The 21,564-nt window shown below is 40.0% G+C and overlaps 1 protein-coding gene across 3 annotated transcripts in view; it reads left to right on the plus strand.

The window, feature by feature from the left end:
* WAPL (WAPL cohesin release factor) overlaps window positions 1-21,564 on the plus strand; it is a 63,119-nt gene that overhangs the window by 18,767 nt on the left and 22,788 nt on the right. For all 3 annotated transcript variants that reach the window (XM_027897916.1, XM_027897915.1, XM_027897917.1), the window contains exons 4-5: window positions 4,311-4,426; window positions 18,677-18,772. In XM_027897916.1, coding sequence (XP_027753717.1) covers window positions 4,311-4,426; window positions 18,677-18,772 — 212 coding nt within the window. The remainder of the gene's footprint in view (window positions 1-4,310; window positions 4,427-18,676; window positions 18,773-21,564) is intronic.

A 21,564-nucleotide genomic window follows, 5' to 3' on the forward strand; every position in this document is an offset into this window, starting at 1 on the left:
GTGTTTTTAATGAAAAAGACCTTGATTTGTTTTCATAAATTTTACTTATGATGAGACACTTGAATTCTTGAGCCTCTTTGGAAAATGGGCTTAACTTACAGGGCCGCTTAAGAAATGCTCTGAGTCCCTGTCTCTGATGAGTCTTTGTTCAGCCATTTATTCCATGGGAAAAAAGTTGCTTGTACAGTTAATGCAGCTGAGATGCTGACCCATCAAATAATCCTTTCAGCTGCTGTCCTCAGGAGTCTCAAAATATCTACAGTTTGCATTCAGCACTGCATTTTCCGAGAGCAGGCCTTTACACTCTGGAGGTATCATAGATTATTTCTCTGAAATATTTTCGTGAGAGATTTCCGTGGCACAGGTAGATGTAAATTTATGTTTTGTTAGTTCTTAATACACTTCTCCACTTCTCAGGTAAGAGCTACCTCTCAGTGCCTCTGCTGAGAGATGCTTCCCCTTTATTTTGCATCTCCTTTGCTCATTTGATTCCTGCTTTGCACTGCTGTAGCCAGGTGGGATTTGACTTGCAGTTTTTCCTCTGAAATTTGAAAGGGTGATGTCCTGTCGTACAGATTTTTAAAACAGGGAGTCTGATGCTGCCCTGAAATTGGTAGGACTCCTTGATAAAGTTCATACTGTCTTCTCTCAGACCTTGGCAAATTTTGAGCATCGTGATCACTCAGAACAACCATATTAAGGTCCTTAAATATAGTGATGCTGAGTCTGAGAATTCTGGACTTCTGGATCTAAGTCTGAAAGTGCAGTAAAAGTGACACTGCTCTGAGGTATCTTCTTTACATACTGAAAAAAAGGGACTTCTGTGTCCATGAAAAATGCCAGCTTTGACTCCAAGCCTCAGAAAAAGCCTTCAGAACATCTTGCACAATAAAAGTTTCCTGAAATGACAAACAGCACTGAGGGTTGCTAATGTCACCTGAGTTCTGTATGTGCTGTTCTTTTTTTGTGCTAATGAACAAATGCACAGACAAAAATCCGGTGTTCCTGTTCCAGGTTGACAGGTGAGATGCCAGATTGCCTCTCTGGATTTCATTCTCAGAAATACCTAAGACTGATTTTGGTGTTCCATGCATAAGGAATGTTGCATGGCATAATCAGTTCTGCAAGAAACTTGCTGCTTTCTCTGCTCTCTCTTCAGTCCTACTTAAAACTGATTTGGTTACTTACTGTAATCCAGGTGTATTTTTATGAAACATATTTCAGAATCTTAGTTTAAAATATCTTATTAAGATTTTGTAACAGAACAGGAAATGGACTGTTCCTTCCAGCCTAGTAGTTCACAATTGAGGGAAAGTAAATTAAACAATACGTATTTAAATGTTTCTTCAAATGACATTTAAGAAGTTACAAAGACTACAGGGACAATATTGTTAATGCAGGAAAAATACAAAATAGATAAATTCAATTTTGGTTAGGCTGTCTTTCACTGAAATGTCTTTTCTGTTGCTCACTTCATGATAGGCTCTCCTCCTGAAGTGGTGAGAAGTCTCCACAAAAAGCAAAACAAATAAAACCCCCAACTCAACAAACAAACAAACTTCAGATTTTAAATTCCTACTTCATAACTTTATTAGCCTTAGATTTTTGCTGAAGCTTTGAGTTCTAGTTTAATTTTTTTTTTTTAAATTTTGCCCTTGTAACCTGAAATTGTCTCGTTGGTCAGTGCAGCAGCCCAGAGAAGCAAAAGCCCCTTTGACTGGTGAGCTCCCCAGCTGTGTTCTGCCAGAGTGCCAGGGGCTGAAAGGACTGGGGAGACTTTCCTACATCTGAAACACTCCCTCTGTCATCTCCTTAGCCAGAGCACAGGATGACTCCAGTGAACAGGAGCTTTTAGTACCAGAAGAAAATGCCTGACTTGACTGTAATAATCAATGGGGAGTTGTATCCAGGAGAAATCTGTATTGCAGTTTAGTTTTTGCTTTGTAAATCAGTTTTGATATGCAGCTTAACCTTTGTGTCATGCGTTCATTTTTACTTTCAGTGATCAGGGTGGGATTCCTGTAATCCTTCTGGATCGTATAGCTTTTGTATATCAGTATCTAGCACTCAGTTCATTTCTGGGGAGCCAACTTGCCCTGTTCTTTTTATTTTTTTTTTTAATTCCTTTGCATCTTTTCAAATAACAAATCACCTTAATTGGGTAAATATTTTAAGCCAGTTAAAACTACATCAAAGTCCTCAAAGGCAGAGTCCTGTTTGGACTTCAAAACCTTCTGCAGAATTACTCTGAGACACTAAAACAAAACTATGTTGTTGTTCCCCAGGAAATTTCCTGTGGTTGTTGCCTTCTACTTGATCTTTGAACATCTTTCCAGTTCTAACCAAGACAGGCAAATTATTTCGAAGATTATAAATGCCTTGAAAATGGTTGGATAGAGGAGCAAAGACCTTACATGCTCCCATATTGAGAAAATGATCAACGCGCCAAACTTCTCCATGAGGGGGCAAAAAAATGCACACAGGAGAGAGCTGGTGGAAAACAAGGGTCACTGCTTACCAAACAATTCATGTGTTTGCCTCACTCCGTTAATGTTAACAAAACACTTCTAAACTAAACAGGGGTTTGGAGGAGATTTGAAAGGCTGCTGTGATAATGTATGCAGAGTGCTCTTAAGGTACCTAGAAGGCCTCCAAAAGCACTGCTCAAATCAAAGCATTCCAGATGATCTTACAAAGCTAGTTAGTGTTTGATGTGCTAGCAGCATCAGAAAAATCAGAATTATCCTTTTGTAAGCAGGAGTTGAAACGTTTTTATCAAGAAGTTTCTTTAAAGTTACATAATTTAAATGGGATGGTTCAGAATCACATAAGAGTAGAATTCAAAAAAACACTTTAGATGATTTTAAAATTGTGACTTAGTCGATCCAGAGCTCTGTTAATCATTATTGAACACAATGCCAGCTCCAACTCTTAGCACAGGGCACAAATTACTGTGCTGATTTGGTGAAACACATCTTGCATTTCTAGAGTGACTTGCGTGTTTGTAATTGCTGCAGTCAATTAAGTTAGTTTTCAGCTTTTAATCTATAATAGGAAGGTCCAGTTCGATTGGTTTGGCTTTCTTTGGGAATGAAATTCAGGGCCTGACTTCTTTAGAAGTACTTCAGGATTTGCAAGGATGTGTATCAAAGCAATTGGATTTTACTCCTTGAATTGTCCATCACACAACTAAACTGAAAACCAGTGGGCTGGGATGCCAGAGGCTGATTCAAGTAGAGCCCTGGTGCTGCCAGGCTTGTTGAAATTTACTGCAGTTTCACAAACTTTTGGGCCTTATTTTAAGAATACTTATATCCTTCAGACAAGTTTTGTATCCTTGAGAGTGCCATTAGAAATTGGCTTGCCTGATTTGTCTTTGCTCCCCTTGTTAACAGGTGCTTGGCCAATCCTGCTTACTGGATGTGGGTGCACTTGGGATTAGAGTAACCAATCCAACCTGCTTGGATTTTGGCAGAGCAGTTTTCAAATAGCAGCTTGTCTGGAATGATCAATTTTCTAAACAATTTATCAGATAAAGCAGTGCCTCTCCGTGCCTTGACTTCATTTCCATCTTGGTTTGTGCCAAGTAAACCCTTTCCCTTGTCTCCAAGGGATAAAGTTTCAAATACAACACAACTTTAAAGAAAAAAAATAAGGAGAAAAATTTATTTAGATGAGTGAATTGCAGATTTACAGTCCAAGACTGAGTACTGGAATTACTGGTAAGGCAAGTATTGAATGCATTGAAAGGCCATTTCAGCAGTTCCTTCTAGCTGACTCCTTCCTGGACTGATGACTATAGTTTTTTCTGCTTACAGCAGAATAAGCAAATACAAAGAGGCTGCCTTCATGAGAAGTGAAGTAGGATCAATTCTTCAGTCCTGTAATTGTAGTGTGAAGTGTTCTCCTAAATCTCTTAATCTCATACTTTTAAAGAACCCAGACTACTGTTTTATTCACCTGTTGCTCAGAGTTTTGTCAGTAAGCCATAAGTAAGCAAATGTAAGAGGCAACCTGGGATTCACAGGAATATGGAATGGGAAGGAGTAGCTTGAAGCTTACCCAGTGGACAAGAGATGGTTGTGACCCTGTACCTTGTCATGCTTCTTTGTGCTATGACAGTCCAGTCAGTAAACCTGAGCTCCAGCCAGAACTGTGTTTGGCTTTCAAGCTGATTTTTGTGATGAAGATTGATTGTTCATTATATCATTTCAGAAGCTGTACATGTGCAATTGTCAGATCTGAGAAATGCTTTAGCGGTTCAGCAGCTTTCAACATGGTTGTTTCATGTCTATATTTACCTTTAACAGATCTGGAGTTTTCAGAGGATGCATCTGGTGTGCTTGAAGGCAATAAGAAATCCACAAATAAACAAGGTGATAAATCTAAGGAAAACACCAGGAAGATTTTTAGTGGGCCAAAGCGGGTGAGTAATAACACGTGAGAGTGAGTTCTTCTTTTAACAAGCTCTTCAGTATTGATGTTTCTTCTTATGTATCTAACAGAGCTTTTGTCCCAGTTTATATCTGCACTTGAGATAATTTGTTGGCTTTTAATATTATTTCTGGAAAAGCAGAACCTTCAAGTGCAAAATTTGTGGATGTGTTACTGGAAGTTTCACTTTTCAGATTTGCGTTTCTGCTGCAGAGCACCAGACTTTGGACCCAGATGCAGGTGATTTTTGTGGCAATTGGATGCAGATGATTTTTAAAGCAAAGCATCAGTAAATGCTGTGTGTTTTATTTTGTGGTTTGTTGGCTTTTGGGGGAAATTTTTTGGGTCTCTTTTCTTTGTCTCTCAAGAAACATCTGTTATAGAATTGAACTTTTCTGAAGGTGTCAAGTTGGGCATTGGTGTAGTCTTTATAAGGGCAAGTGCCTTTATAGCATGTAGAATATTGAGATTTTCTTTCAGTTAAAAAAAGATAATCCTTGATCCCACCCCAGTATTCCCAAACTATGTAGTATTGAGTACGAATTTGCCCTTTCGTACTGTAAAAAGAGCTTATTCATTTTACTGATGTTAGGTGGGGTTTATCTTACCTGTTATTATAGGTTACTCAGTATTTTGAGGCTTTTAAAAATGTGCATTCAGCAAAAATTGTGTTTACCGTTAGGGGAAAGTTTGCAGTGGGGGGATCCGTGTAATCTCCGTTAAATGGAGCTTTTATGACCTGAATGTCCAGGACAACCATTTCCAAAGCTTGGGAACTCTTCATGTGCTTTTTGCAAACCTCATTCTCATATCCTGAACACAGTACCTGTGTCACCATCCTGGCAATCCAGGACTGCTGTAGTAAGAGAAAGGGGGAAATGACCTTGTGTGTCTCCTTTCCCTGGGAGTTCCATAGGTTTTATGGACCCAGCAGTGGCATGTTGTTCTAAAAACTCCCTTCTGCTTGTATTCAGAATGTGTTCATCAGTCCAACAGTTCTAACTTTTTTTTTTTTTTTTTTTTTACTTAATTTCCTTGTTATTTTTCCTAAGGAATTTTAATAATTAAACTACTCTAAAATTTCCCATGAAGGTACCTAGTTACTTTTGTTATATGATAGTTTCCCATTAAGTAATTTTTCAAGGTGCCTTTTTTTTTTTTTTAGTCTTCCAGAACCAGAAGATTTATTATCTCCCCAGCTGTGTTGGTACATAATTTTTGTTTAAAAATGTGGATTTGTTTTATTTCTCAAAACATGCAAGGGAATACTTCCATGTGGGAAGATACGTGACCAGTAAGTCCTGTCAGCTGTGACACCCTTTGGACAAGAAGTGTCCCTTGCTGCTTTGGGACTGGGCAGAATGGGAAGCTCTTGCCTCCAGAGTTTGGAGTCAGATAAATGAGGAGTCTTTTCAGAACTGAAATAGTGTTTCTTGAAGATGAGTTACTCAGCTTCTGCTGATTAAATAATCATTTTTTTAAAAATCAGCTTCTTATCAGAGAACACATTAGAGTAGACACAGAAACTGAAGTACAGGAAGTGTAAATTTAACAGTACCTTTTTTTGCTGTATATTAACAGCATAAAACAGCTGTGGGTTTTCCGGTAAATACAGAAATTTTTTTAGCATTTAAATATTTATATGCTTCAAATATTATTCTATAATAGCATTTCATGTGTTTCTTGTTTAATTTTTATTCTTTAAATACTTGAGGGTTTATGCAAAAATGGTTTTAATTAATTTTCAATGCATATATCATGAAGTTATGGAGGGGGAAAAGACAGCAATGTATAAAAGAGAAAATTATTTCAACTCTAGAAAATTTTCAATCGGGAATAAACTTAATTCAAGTGGGAAAGGTGAGAATTAAACAGCCTTTTTGACCCTGTAGTGATATAATGGACTTAGAAGTAGAAACTGATGTAATTGAGATTCAGATTTAAACTTCAGTGTTCTCTAATCATACGGCTGTTACATGGAGTTACTAAAAAAGCTTGTAAAGCTTGTTCTGATGGTAATTAGTGATGCTATAATTATCTTCCCAAACCATAGATATAGGCTCTTAATCTCAGTTGTATCTTAAGGGAATTTTCATTCGGGGAATGAAGGGGAAAAAAAAAAAGGACTAAAAGTATTAACCTGACCATAATAACTAAATGATCTAAAAAAAAAAAGTCTCTGAAGCCTGTTCACTGTCTCAGCACCAATTTTTTTTTCTTGTAGGAACTAGCAGATGCAGTATTTATTAATTATTTTCTGGTAGGTGGTGATGTTAGAGGCGTGACACTTGGCATCAAACTGAGCAGGTAAACAGCTCTGTTACTCAGGAAGCAACAGAGGGTGTTGTTAGACTTCAGTAGATCCAGAAAGCTCAACTCTTTTTTGCAGTTTGTGGTCAGCAGGACTCTCACCCATGTTTGTGCTTTTGAAACCTGACCATTTGTCCTCTAGTGTCAAAGTCCAGTTCTTGAAACTTGGAGTATGTGTGTAATGAAGTATTACAGACATTATTGACTTAGTGAATAACAGCGTTTCTGGACTGCTTTTAGTGTAAGGAGACTCACTGAAATCTCTGCCTGGTTGCAGAAGCCACAAATTATGATGGGTATGTAAAGCCTTAACCAGAGTGGTGCTTTTAAGTGAATTAAACCTCTTTATCCCGAGCCCGAGTTACAGGAGGAGTGTTACGTTCCATGGCAACATAATTATGTACTTACAGTACATAAATATTGGCATTACTTGACTTGCAAATGATGGGTGTGAAGCATACGTGAGTAACATCTGCAAAAGTTTGTTTGCAGCTGTTTACGATTTTAATTCAACTGGTTGGATGACTCTTGCTCTAGCATGTAAGTTTGGGAGCTCTGGATACGCCCACCTGCTGGCCCCTTTGAGCTTAGTTCCCCTTCTATGATGAAATTAATTCTCTATTTAGCAGGCAAAACCTTGTAAGGTAGACCAATTTTTAGTTGCTGTGGACCAAATCTACTCAGACTAAAGACTTGAAAATAGAGACCATAAAAATTACTTCCTGAGATTTTTCGCTCCTGCTCCTCTCATGACTGATTTTAGCTGGAGTCAGGAAATAAAGAGAATCAGTTTTTGTAGGAATACTCTGGGAAGGTTTCCAGTGGTCTTATGCAAAATATCTGTCTCTAAATAGGAATCTGGAAAAAAACAACTTTAAAGCGTGAGATAAAGAGAACTAGTCTGTCCCCAAATTTCAGTTAAAATGTGTGTATTTCCCTTAACTACTCACTTTTGCCATGAGAATTGAATGTTTAATAATGAATGTAAGCTAGCTTAATTTTTTTCTTACTCTCTTGTGTTGCTATGCCTGGAGAAATTTCTCTAAATTCACTTGTTGAAGTCTTAGCTCTAGAAAACCTGTCTGGTTTGTGACTCTGTGCATCCCCACATGTGCACAGTGAATGGGAATACATGAATGTGGGGTTTTTTTCTTCCTCTTGTTGTGCACACATAGGGTTGTAGGGGAAAAAGTCTGGGAAAACCTCATTGCCACTAACTTGATTATCATGGTATTTGCTTCAGACCCCTCAAGTATTGACCATGGAGTTTCCTGTGTGTGCTGGTTTGGGCTGGGGTAGAGTGACTTTTCTTTAGAGTAGCTCTTCTGGGGCTGTTTTGGAATTGTGCTGAAAATGGTATTCATAATCCAGGGATGGTTTTGTTATTGCTGAGCAGAGCTTACACTGAGTCAAGGACTTTTTTGCTTCTCACCCCACCCCACCAGTGAGGAGGGTGGGAGTGCACAAGAGCTGGGAGGGGGGGACACAGCCCAGAGAGCTGACTCCAACTAACCCAAAGGAAGATTCCATACCGTGTGACGTTGTGCTCAGCAATATAAAAAGCTGGGGAAGAAGGGAGGACGCGTTTGGAGTGATGGTGTTTGTGTTCCCAAGTAACTGTGAGCTGTGATGGAGCCCTGCTCTCCTGGAGATGGCTGAACACCTGCCTGCCCACAGGAAGTGGTGAATGAACTCCGGGTTTTGTTTTGCTCACATGGATGACTTTTGCTTCCCCTGTTAAACTGTCTTTTACCTCGACCCATGAGTTTCCTCACTTCGACCCTTCCAGTTCTCTCCCCCATCCCACCCAGGGGATGAGTGAGCGATTGGCTGGGTGGGGCTCAGTTGCTGGCTGGGGTTAAACCACGACAGTCGTTTTTGGCACCCAGCATGAGGCTCAAGGGTTGGAGGTAATGACAGATTTGATTGGGATGTGCTAGATCAAATTTATAGCTGTTGTTGCTGTGTCAGAGCCCAGTGCTCCTTGGTGGCTGCTTTTTGCTTTTGCTACTTGCTGTGCCTGGGAACATTTTGATAACAGTGCTTTTAGCAGTGGTATTGCTTGAAGGTTATTCCACTAGTGTGGAATGCATCTGTCAGGAAAAACTGAGATCTTCTTGGATTATGCATTAACAAACACCGACCAAAAAAACCCCAACCCCAAACCTAACAAAACCCCATCTGCTATACGGGCTGGTTTTGCTTAAAACAATAAAAATACTGACAGAAGCATTTGGTTATGGTGCTTTTGCTCTCATTTTGCAACACCTGCTCGTTCCTGTTTTCTCGCTCCTTGAGTTTCCCAACTCAGGGAATTGTGGATTACTAAAAAAATAACTCACTAAAAAGGAAACATTTAACATAAATCTCAGTCCAGTTCACTGGGAGACTGTTAACAATTGTATCTACTCAGTTGAGGAACCCAAGAAGAGAGATTAAGTCGTCTTAACCTGGTTAAGTCCACACTGCAACTGAGAAATGCTCACTAAACACAGCCGGTGTTAGCAGGATTACAGGCAGTACTTTGATCAAGTGACATTAGTAGAGTTAGTCATGACAGTAGTGTCGAATACGTGAATGAAATCATTGCTGAATTCAGACATGGCTTAGCCAACAGACTGCTGCTAACTCTGTATCCAAGAAAAAAACTTGGTCTAGTCATAACCCTGTAACTATTTATTGCTTTTCATGTTTTATCGAAGTTTTAAGAATAACTTCTCTACCCAACAAAGTACAGAAACGTGTGCAGGATTTCCAGGTGTTGTTTTTAGACAGGTCAGTTGGAAGGAAATGTTAAATCCCTGCTCTGTAAAGAGCACTTATTTCCAATTACCAAATGCTGAAACAGGAGAAATTAATTTTTCCCTTTTGTGTGACTTTTGTCTGATTTGCAACTAGTCCATAGTTTGTTATTTAATTACATCTTTCTTGTCCTGTAGGCAGGTTTTTTCCATGAGTAGGTTATTTTCCTTGAGTTGCCGTACACCTCTTATAAATTTTAGGCATTGTGAGAAACTATCAATACTTGAAAATAAAACTTACATGTGATGCTGTTGCTCCTTGTAGGATTTGCAGCGCTGCAAATGTACATGCAGTAATGCATGTGTTAAGGGTATAACCGGTGAGATCTTTTACAGGTCGATGGGACCTTTTTCCACTGCTGACTGGAAGGAACTATAAATACCGGTTCAAAACAAACGCGGTGTCGAAGTTAACTGGGAGTTCAAGATGAAATGCTTATACCCGATCTCTGGGAGTGTTTTGAAATTGAAGAAGTACAAACCCATGCCTGGCTCTGGGTTGGCTGCGCGGTCTGACGGCTAATGTGACACTGACGTGTGCGTGGGAGGGGACAGAAACTAGGCTGAGCTGTGGTCTGTAGTTTTCCACTTAGCTCGTGTTATACTTCACAGTAGATGTTTATCAAAGACATCCTGCAAGTAACATTTCTTTTTGCTGGCCTGCAAATGAATCAGCGTTTCCCTGACTTAAATTTTTAAAGATTTTTCTTCGTTTTTTTCATCTTTATAGGTTTAATGCATGTGAAGATTAGTCTCTCCTAAGTGCACAACCCTTTGTGGTTTTGCTTAATTATTTTTCCATAGCTTATTTTAAGTAAATAGTCCTGAGGAAGCAGGAATGGAGTCAGGATTCAGAAGTTTTACTCTATCAGCCATAGCCCTTTTCATAATTTAATGGTAGGATCAGAGTAGACTGGCCACAACTAATTTGAAAAAGCACTGCTTGTCTTCATATTGCATAACCTTTAGGAAAAGAGTGTCCTACCGGAAGGACGAACAGTTGTAATAAAGCATTTTTATCAGCGATATTGAACTGCTGATAATTAAGCATATTGAGCTGCTATTTGCATCCTAATTTAAAAAGTCAAAATGGCACGTTTTTAATAGAAAGGATTATGAGTTGGCATACACTGTTTTGACTGTGCTGAGGACTCAAAGCTGAATGACGACAATGGAAATATCCTGAGAAATCTGTGGCTGGGGTCAGCTGAGCTGAGCCCGCGGTCGGTCTGTCAGTGGGCTGACAGCCTGTGACTGCATGTTGCTGCTTCTGCGCTACATTCCTTTCATTTGCTGGTTGGTGCTTCTGGCAGATCATTTGCCCGGTCCTGAACTGAAGTGGGTTTTGTGGGTTTTTTTGTGCAAATACTATTCGTTGGAATATGATGCACGAGAGATGAGCTGTTCTAAGTGCCAGCCAATTATAAACAGCTTGTGTGTTGTAAGCAACTTTTATGTTGCTGAAATAAAAATCAATTTCAAAAAAGTATAAAATATGACAAAAGGTAAGAATAAATCTTTTTATCAGTAGTTGATTTGTTAAAAAAACACAACTTCATATTGATACTATTATTTCACCTAAGCTTTACAAAACCGAATTCTTCTGTAAGCATATTTATTTAGTACTGGCTTCCAAATGCTTACCATGTAGGCATTTTTTTAATCATTATTAATGTAAAAAGACCAAAAGAAATGCTTAGTGTTTCAGCTAGTAAGCAGGATACCAATGAGGTCTGGCAGGTTTTTAGATTAGTCACCTAAATTGAAGAGTGAAGTAGCCACTGTAATTTTACTGAATTCAGTTGGGACGTAACACCTTGAAACCATTTCAGAATGCCAGGAGCTGGTCTCCTAACTTCAAGGTAATCATTTGATTCTGATCAAAATTATTTTCTTCCCACTCCTTCTTATTAAACAGTGGGGAACAGGGTGTGTTCTGGTAGATGCTGAGCTGAGATACTTCAGCCTGGCAAAACTGTTTCCTCGGGTGTCCTCCGTGTGCAATTGTTGGGTAGAACTGTGGCAGTAGCGTTCTTGGAAGTGCATGTCTTCTCTGCAGTGCCAACAGAGCTGTTACCAGCTTTGTCTGAGAGGGTGGGGATGCAAAGTGCAACATAGAGGTAACAGGCTTAGCTCTCATGGAGACGAGAGGAAAAAATGAAAAATAAGTGTGGAAACCCTTCTCCCCCCATGTGTACTTAGGCTTTTCAGGAAGTAGAAAAATCAAGTTGAATGGAAAATGTTTAATGTCACAGTGGAAACTTGGCGTTTTATATTTCCAGCTCCTACTGGCATTAGCTCTTAGGCAAGAAGCAAAGCTGCATTAAAATATTTTTGAAACTAAATTCTCTCTTGCATCCTCACATTCCCTGCACACACACGCCCCCCCACCCCCCCAGTTTTGTAGTTCCCAGTAATTAACTCAGTGTTTTAGTAATTTGGCAATCAGGATAGCTTGAGTAGGATAAATGTTACATTGCACAAGGCCTCAGTCCTGTAGGAAGTTCTCAAATGGGAAAAACACTCAGAGATTAAAATATACGAGTTTCATCTGCCAGAGGAAGCTTAATTTATATGCAGATGAATATGCAAAGTTATCTTCCCAGCTCCTGTGTACTGTATGAGTATGGTTGGTTCACTCAGCTCTGTCTGTGACTTGATGTACATGAGAGAATTGCACAATTCAACACGAGCACGTCGTGAGGGTGAAATGGCTGAGGGCTCAGTGTCCTCATTATACCCATTTCAAAGTTTTTACTTTGGGTTAGCTTTATTCTGACCTGATTCAGGCAGTGCCCAGTAACAGCTGCCATGAGGTAGGTGCTCTCTGGAGGAGCATCTCAGGTTTGGTTTTTTTGGGAGGATAATCAGGTAAGTGTACTCAGCCTCTGATGCAAACCCCAGTGTTGCAACTGAGGACATCTGGGAGATTCGTTTGGACGGTGTTCTACTGATCCAAATGGAAATGCTTATGTGGGTGTCTGCACACCCCTACCATGTGCCCTCTGGAATTTCATTGCAGTTCCAGTTCTGTAAGGCTTTGCTCTTAGTGGATTGATACACTTTGTGTAGATTACAATTAGCGAGGGGGGAGGGTGAGATGTAGGGCAAATGGATATCTGTGTCTGCCGTGTCTCTCTCCCTTTAGCAACCAAGAGGGCAGTAATTTTGTCTGAATGATTTCTACTAGGATATGTTTTTGCCAGTGCAGGTGGATGCAGGTTTTTCTTTTCTCCTGATTGAAGCGTTCTGTGTCCAGTATTGTGCTGATACATCTAAACTGTGGTAGCCTGTCCTTCTCAATTAGACTTAACAGAGGTTTCAGGCCAAATTAATGGCCATAACCATACGGCCTCTGCTTTTGAGCTGACCAGTTTTGAGTACGCTCAGTGCAAGCAGCGTACAGAACACCATCAGTTATTTCTGTCAGAGAATTCACCTCATGTTTATCAAACTATCCTGTTTCTTCAAGTTCAGTTTTCATATTTCACTTGGATGTTTGACCCACTGTCTTGTGCCCTGTGGGCCTCCTTTTGAGCTTCAAGGAGGAAAAAATGTTTTGCAGTTCTTCACAAGTTTAATGCAGGCCAAGCATCACTGAAGTTCTTTTCCTCTGCTCATTGTGTTTGCTGCTGATACTCTTCCACCTTGTCGGACTAACAGCTTGTAGTTGTCTGGCTATGTGTGTTTATAGTGTCTTTTGTGTTGAAATGGTATAGCTATCACTGTTAAATGATCCATGGCACACAGAGGTGACTTACTGGCACTAATCTGCTACTGTGATCCACGTAATGGAGATTTGGTTCACATTTTGAACTCTGGAAAAATGACTTGGTCCTAGTTTGCTTCCGATTTTAAACTGCTCTTGGAAACTGCTATCTTACTGGAACATAAATTAACTTTTTTTTCTGCTCTATACACATGGCTCAGCCTGTGCTGAATGGATACTCCATCTTGCTGTTTGAAAGCGTGATTTCTCTTTCATTGCCCTGAATGATATTCATTTCTCTCATTGTTCAAAGAAACAGCCCATTATCAATAGGTCTGTGCTGCATAACATGCCTGTTACCTTTCTTCTGTTCAAAGTGAGATATGCAGGACAGGGTAGTACTCTTAATGATTATCAATACTGAATAGTAAATCATAGATTTCCTTTATTGGGTTTTTTTTGGAACTTGTAGTTTTGACAAGCATCTGGCATACAGTGTTACTGAATGCACTTCAGATATAAATAATGCATTTATCAGGATATCTGTTAAAATATTCTTGGGTTTTCTTTTGCCATTGTCTTCTACCTTGGAAAGCATTCTTGCCTGCAAATAGATGCTGTCTTTCTCATTTTGCTCGTATTTTCTGTGTGACTCATATCCCTGGCTCTTATTTTCTGCTATTCTTACATCTGTGAATGGCAGGCAGTGCTGCATCAGTATGTGCAGAGTGCCAGCTCTTGAAAATTTCAGCGTGGAGGCTTTCAGGGATGGGAGGTTAAGCATGACCCACAGTTGATGCCATTTGGAGATGATCTTATAAAAGTGACAGCTCTGTGCATTTTGTGAAGTCCCTGGCATTAGTTCTGGTTTTCCATCTCCACTCACCCCCGAAGAACCACATGCAGAGTCCCACAGTACCATATGCTTTATACCCTCCCTGGAATATTTGCACTCCTTCAGACATGTATCTCTGTGTAAGCAACTGTCAGCTCTGTATGTATGAAAAAGGAAACTCCTCTGCTATTCAGCAGAAGCTCTTACAGCTGATTAATATTGCAGAACTTATTTGCCTTAAGAACACAGAATTCAAAGGAGTGATGCACTTCCACTTGCATCTATTCTAAGTTAATCTTGAGAGAAGGACTTATTAAAGAAAAGTCTGCATTATTTGAATAATTGCAGCGTTCTTTAAGAGAAAGTAAGTCAGTTTCTTAAATCCCTGCTGCTTAAATATCAGCGTTGCTTCTTCAGGGACACAAGCATTTGAGTTGCCTTAAAAAATGACCACCAAAACCCAACCAACCAACGAACCTCTTTGCTTTTGTGATCAAGCACTTCAGAAAAGTTTTTCTTCACTAGCATTCATGTGATCTTTGATGCTTTTCCTGCCTTCAGTTCTGTCACACGATAATCCAGAGCAAGTCTACACAGAGCTCACTGGTTGGTCAGTGTTGGCACAGTTTCTTTGCAGTTGTTTGGGAAATTCATCTTGAATTTTGCGCTGCAAGGGACAATGTGAAGGTCACTTTAAGCAGTGGTTGTAAAGGAGGGACGTATTTGCTATGTCGAAGTCCATGTGAGTAGTAAAAGAGGCTCCAAAGTCTCTGCATGATGTGTTAGAACTGATTAGAACATATTTCTTTGGAAAGCAGTGTTGGATTTTTGCAGTTGTGTTTGGGGGTAGAGCTGTGTGCAGTCAGTGTGAGACGGACCAGACACTGGCAGCTAGGGATGCTGGGAAGCAGGAAATGTTGCTGGGAAGGCATGGAATCACCGGCCTAATCACTTTTTTAGGTCAATTCTGATCCAAAAGTGGAAGATACCGCAAGGGATGGTGGCTAAAACTAACCTAAACTACCTAAAACCATAGGTAGTAATTATTACTATTTCCACATACACTTTGATTCTGTTACAAGAGAACTATTAAATGAAGATGTCCTTGTTTCTCAGGGCAAGCATTTATTGGTGGCATTGCTTGTTTTCTTACATAAAATGTAGCGCTTTTTTCTACATTGCACTGGTAATGCTTAAGCGAGCTGTGAAGTGCCAGGTCACAAAACACTTTGGGATACCTTAGCTTTTGGTTCAGTAAGGGATTAAGGAAAACCAGGGAAGAAAAGCCCATTTTTGACTGTTTAATAAAAAGCATGCCATCTTTGGAAAGCCTCTGAGCCCCGAGTATTTAGAAAGAATTTGTTTTTATCTGTTTGCCCTGCTGAACTCTTTCCTACGCATCAGCTGTTGCTCTCTGCTACCCTGATGCCGTGTGGACCTTTTGATTGCGCTGGCACAGCTGTTTGTGTGCTTTGTTCTTACTCCAGAGCGGAGCAGTGGCCTCGCTTGCTGTGGCTGTGCCTCTGTGTGTGTGTGAGCGCAGCAGAGGTGCTCAGCTTGGAAAAGCCAAGGTTGCAGGCGCGGCTGTTGCGTGGTCAGCAAGGGCCTGTCCCGGCTGCTGCCTTGCTAAGACAAGCTCCAGTGCCAGTGTGACTCTGCTCCCCCCGTGCCCGCCACGGGTTGTGTTTGGCTCGCTGTGGAGCACAGAAGTGTGAAGAACAAGGAATGTGCAGGCAGAGGCTTTGGTGTCCCAAGCGTGGCGTGTTTTTTTCCCCCGAACTTCATTCAAGTCCTGCAGCAGAGCTTGCGTGGGTCTGTGGCCCATTGTTTCTGCGTGGAGCTAAAAGAATGCCACGGATGTAGGATCCTGTTGCGTGGGTTGCATCGCCATTCAGCATCTCAAGCTGCATGTGCTGAGCCTGACACTGCTGTTGCAGGGACCTGAAAAGCTTCTGTGCTGCGTGGTGCTCCCAGACAGGAAACTCAGAAATATTAATATATTAGTATCCTTTAAGCAGGAATAGAATACTGCTTGAGACTATAACTGAGATTTGGGACTCTTAATAAAGAATATCCTATGCTAACAGGACTTCTGGCAGCTGTAATGCAGTACACTGCTGTCAGAATTGTAGTAGTTAAGCTTCCCTTCAAGATTAGGAATTATTATGCATCAGCTGAAACTGATATTAAATATACAGGCTGGATGGAAAATGGATTGAGAGCAACCCTTAGGAGGACTTGGGAAGCTTGACGTGAGCCGGCAACGTGCACTTGCAGCCCAGAAAGCCCGCTGTGTCCTGGGCTGCATCAAAAGTGGGGCCAGCAGATCAAGGGAGGGGGTTCTCCCCTCTACTCCACTGTCATGAGACCCCACCTGGAGCTGCATCCAGCTCTAGGGCCCCCAGCACAAGGACGTGGATCTGTAGGAATCAGTCCAGAGCAGGTCACAAAGATGATGAGAGGGCTGGGATAGCTCAAATATGAAGATGGCTGAGAGTGCGGTGGTTGTTGAGCCTGGAGAGGAGAAGACTCCAGGGAGACCTTAGAGCATCTTTCCGCTACCTAAAGGAGCCTACAAGAAAGCTGGAGAGAGAGGGCATTTTTATAAGCACATGTAGAAACAGGGCAAGGAGTGATGGCTTCAAACTGAGAGAGAGATGTCTCTGCCCATGGCAGGGGTGGTTGGAATTAGGATTTTTAAGGTCCCTTCCAATTCAACCGAAACCAATCTGTGATTCTTTGATATGGTGAACATCCATGCAGGTTACTTGACAGAGTGTGTTAATTCCTTGAACTATCCCATATACCAGGATAGGGCACCCAGAAACTTACACTGTCTCTTCCCAATCATAAATAGACGCTGAGATAAATTGTGGAACAGTTGTGAGTGATACAAGGAATAAGAAGTGTCTAAAAAATACTTAGTGGTTCTTTTCCATTACAGACGTCTGGGAAACTTGCATCTTTCTTCATTTAAGAAAACATCTTGGTTACTAAGTTGTCCTTCCTTTTGTTCATTGAAGATCCTGAGTCAGATTGTGGATAAAAAATTGCTGCTCTGAAACGTGTAGGAGAAAATAGTTAACTTCTTCACCATTTTTTCATTGGTTAACTTTTTTCAAGTAAACATCTGTATGGCACAGTCTTCCTATTTGTGGGCCCAGGTGTCTGCTTGTAACTGTAGCAGCATGAAATGAACCTGGTTTCTCAGTATAAATTTTTGAGCTGAATATATATTGTTTAAAAGAGCTTCCCTGGAAAAATTGATGAAGCTTAATAACTACTGTGTGCACGTTGCTGAACGGTAAATGAGCACTGCTTTAAAAACATAATTTAACAATCCATCTAAGTTGTTTCTCCTGACCATGTCAAAGCACGCTATAGGAGGGAAAGAGGTTTTCTCTTGTCTGGAAACTCAAATGATTTAGTGCTTGACAGGTCTTTCAGGCCCTGAAACTCATAGTAATTTTCATTCTGCCTACGAACCTCATGGAGGCTTTCATTCTGCTTATGTTCCTTGAAATTTTGTTAGTCAGGGCTTTCTCTTGTGAAGAATGGAAGGATGCAGCGCAGTAGAGTTTTACTCTACAGTAATACAGAAACCCACGAGCTACAAAATCTGCTTTGTAGCTCTTGACATGGCAGAACCTTGTTACGCTTCACGGAGTGGCATTCACTGCCTTGCTGCTGCTGCTGGGTTTGCCTCTCACAGCCCCTCTGCGGGCTGCACTTGAGCTGTGTTTGGGTTAAACACCTGAAACATCATATTTTGACAGAAAAATATTTTTATTGCCTGACTTCTTCTTTTTTTAAATTCTTTTTTCCTGTTTAAGTGCTGTAAAGTGCTGTGAGGAGGCAGCACTTTATTACAGTTTATTCCATACGTGGCTTGTTGGGAAATTGTGAAAATTGCAATGGTGTATTAGTCTGGAATATTGTTATGCAAATAGATTGGTAAACTCAAGTGCTAGAAATATAGTCTGCCTTTGCTTTCTCTAAGAATTATGTTATGTTTCCCAGAAATTCAAGGACAGTAAATGTCGATGCATTTTGATTTGCCTTGACACATTTTTCAGCAAGACAAAAAGAAAAGGCTCCTTAATTTATTAATATGGATTAAGGCGTTTCATTTGACTGTTTTTATTCCTCAGAGCATCAAAGTCTGTATCAGTTCTGCATTTTGATTCTAAACTAGTCGTATTTCTACTGACATAATGTTTACCAGCATGTTTTTTTCCCCCAGAGCTGTCTGGTTTTGTCTATAGGAAGGCTGCAGACCTTTTGCCTTTGAGTAAATTTTAAAGATTAAACAACTGAAAAATTCTTTAAATATGTACATATCATATCTTTTGCCATTTGAGTGGGTCTGTATGTCTTTCAAACCATCAGATGCTTCACAGTCTGTCTGGTTTTCTGAGATATATATATATATATATGTGATGAGAACTTGTGTTGCTAGGAATACAGAAGGGAGAAAAATGAAGCTCATTTTCCTTGTATGGCTACATTGTTGCTACAGTAGTTTAGGAAGTGTACAGTGACTACTGGTAATTTACTTAAAAAATAACTTTTATTTTTCTTTTTCAGTCTCCCACAAAAGCTGTGTATAATGCTAGACACTGGAACCAGCCAGAATCAGAGGCTCTGCCAGCACCACCAGCTTTGAAAACTCCCAGTGTCCCAGTAAGTAGACTGTCGTTTTTTTCTCAAGTTTACTAAATCTCCTTTTAAGATTCACTGATTTATATTTAAAAAAAAAACAAAACCAACAACAACAAGTTCTTGTTACCTGGTAATGTCACAGTAATTCAGAATGAAGTCCACTTTGTGATGTGAGCCATTGGGTATTTGCTAGAAAAGACATTGTCAGCGAAAATACTGTCGAATGGAATCTTCCATATCACTTCCATATCACAGTATACAGTTACCAAAAAATACCTTCAAGTTATGGCCACAGAAATCAGCAAATTGCAGATCAAATAGGAGAAACTTAAACAGAGAGTTAATTTGTTTTTCCTTTGTAATGGAGTGATGTCAGTTGCTGACTTGAGTTTTTAGATACTGTGAAAGAAACATTTTCTGTGCACAGTCAGAAATGCTAATAGGAACATGTTGGATATAAGCATGTCTACAAAAAACATGGTGAGGTGAGAACCGTACTAGAAGCTGTTTGTTCAAAAGTCAGTGATTGTTTTGAGGCTCAAAGTAATTGTTTTTTAACTCTTTTTTGAGACCCTGATAATCCAGGGTCTTGGGCTTTTGTGTGTAGATGTTGTTACTGATCATGCTAAGAGAGCACTGTACATTGTCAGTAAACTTCATTTCATTTGGTGCCTTGCTGGCAGTACTTGCCTGAGAACAGAAAATCAGGAAGTAGATCTTTTTTGCTGTGACAAGTCTTCAGCTTCTGTTGTTGTCACCAGTTTGTGGTGAGGTTTTTATTTTTTCTTTTGATGTCTCTTTTTTTTTTTTAATTCTACTTCTGTGTATGGTGTTCTGATACTGCCTGTTTGTGATAGGTTTTAGTTGCCTGCTCACAGTGCTCTGAACAGCCTTCCTTGGATGGTAACTGCACAGCCTGGAAAATGCAGATGACTCATTTGAAAATAACAATATCTACTAGAGTTTGAGGACAGAAATTTCAGCCCTAGGTTTTTCATAAACCCCTTTCTCAGTTTAAATTATGTACGTTTGAACTGAAGCTTTTGTTCCTCACTGAACCTTTGTTTTGATACTGATTTTTGTGTAGTACTCTGATAGCTGACTTAAAGGCAGATTTTTGTCTGAGTCTTCTCAGACAGACTTTGAATATAACTTCAAGCCAGGAAAATGTCTGGATCGTTCATTCAGACAGGCACTTTTGTCTTCTCTCAGACTTCCCCTTTGTAACTGCAACAATCAAAATATTAATTCAGGAACATGGCAGAGGTTTGGCTGAACAAACCAGTTGGGGGAATTTGTATCTGCTCCTCAGGTTAAGATGTACATCAGGAGTTACTTCAGTCACTTTTAAACCTTGATTTACATGGCTGTAAATTGCATGTGTTAAAAACTGCAAGGTAAATGAGCTTTAACCCAAATATTCAGTGGTAATTCCTGTGCAGGTGATCCTGCCTCTTTAATTTCTGTATAAATCTGTTACCTGAAGACTGGCATAAATTTGTCTCAGGTTTATGGTGAAAAACCCACAGCAAGTCAGCTGCTTATGCCAAGTGCTCTCTCTTATGGCCTCTCCAACCTCCCTTGGAACTGGCTTTGAAGGGGCAGCCGTGGACCAAGGCTTGGATGAGATACTTCAGTGGATCTCGTGTGTTCACAGACTGATAAGATCAGGGTCCTGTAGTATGTGCTCTAAACCAGCTTTTCAGAGTGGTTTATTAGCATTTTGCCACGTTGTCTGAGTGAATACTGAAATGCCACACATTGATAAAGGCAGTGTGAAGAATGCTCCATTAATAGAGCAGCTTGTTTTGGCTTCTGTTTTATTTTTGACTGTCAATGTACAATGCACAAGAAGGCTTCCTCTTCAGCTGCCCTCTGGAGAGAGTAAGTTCATGCCTCCTCTCTGCCTGCATGTTAATTCTATTTTCTCAGTCACACATTAAAAACATTCTCATTTTTCCATGTGAGGAAACTGAGTACATGATGTTACTGAGAGATTGAGGGTAAGTAAATGACCACTGGCACTACATTGAGAATTTGGCATTTGGAAGTCTGTTTCCTGTATGCCTTGCTTTCTGTAGCTTGTCTTCGTGTCTGAATTTGTGCCAAAGTAGTAATCTGAAGATAAGCTGACACTGAAGCTTACAGTAGCCTCAAACTAATACAGCAGAGGAGGTTGAGAAGAAACCTGTAATACTTGCCTGATGTGTCTGGAAACCTGTCAGTAGTTATTCTGGACCTAACATCAACTTCTCTCCTGCCTGTTTTAAGTTCAGAACAGGTTTTGCTGTATTTTGTGCTATGATATCTTGTTCCTGAAATAGTTAACAGCAGGAATAGGAATAAGGCTCGTGTACAGAGGATACCATGAATTTACAAGAGCATGCTGTACCTGTTTGAGGCATGCACCATGCCTCTCGCTTCTCTGTGTGGCATTTTTTATGGGGCTACAAACTTTAACTGTTTTTGAACACTGAATTTGCTTGGTTGACTTAGCCTAAAGCTTAAGGAACCAGTATAAAAGACAGAAGACTTTTCTTTGTCTTCTTATGTTTTTTAGTTTCAGAATTCTGCTGGAGCTTTCTTGATACTTAGAAATGTTTTTTGGATTTTGTGGTTGTGTTTGTTGTTTTTTTAATTTAAGCATAGGCACATTATCCCACAGCTTAGGTACATCTTGGTAGTGTAAGGCAAGGACTAAATAGTCCCAAAATGTGAGTTTGACGATTGCACACCTGTACTGTTTCCTGATGTATTAGTGTATGTTTACGTGCTCAAAACATCTGCCCATTTTAGCACTTTCTTATTAATAG

Source organism: Empidonax traillii, unplaced genomic scaffold, assembly GCF_003031625.1.
Source record: "Empidonax traillii isolate 1590-97213 ecotype Southwest subspecies unplaced genomic scaffold, ASM303162v1 scaffold567:size408382, whole genome shotgun sequence".
NCBI classification, from domain to species: Eukaryota; Metazoa; Chordata; class Aves; order Passeriformes; family Tyrannidae; genus Empidonax; species Empidonax traillii.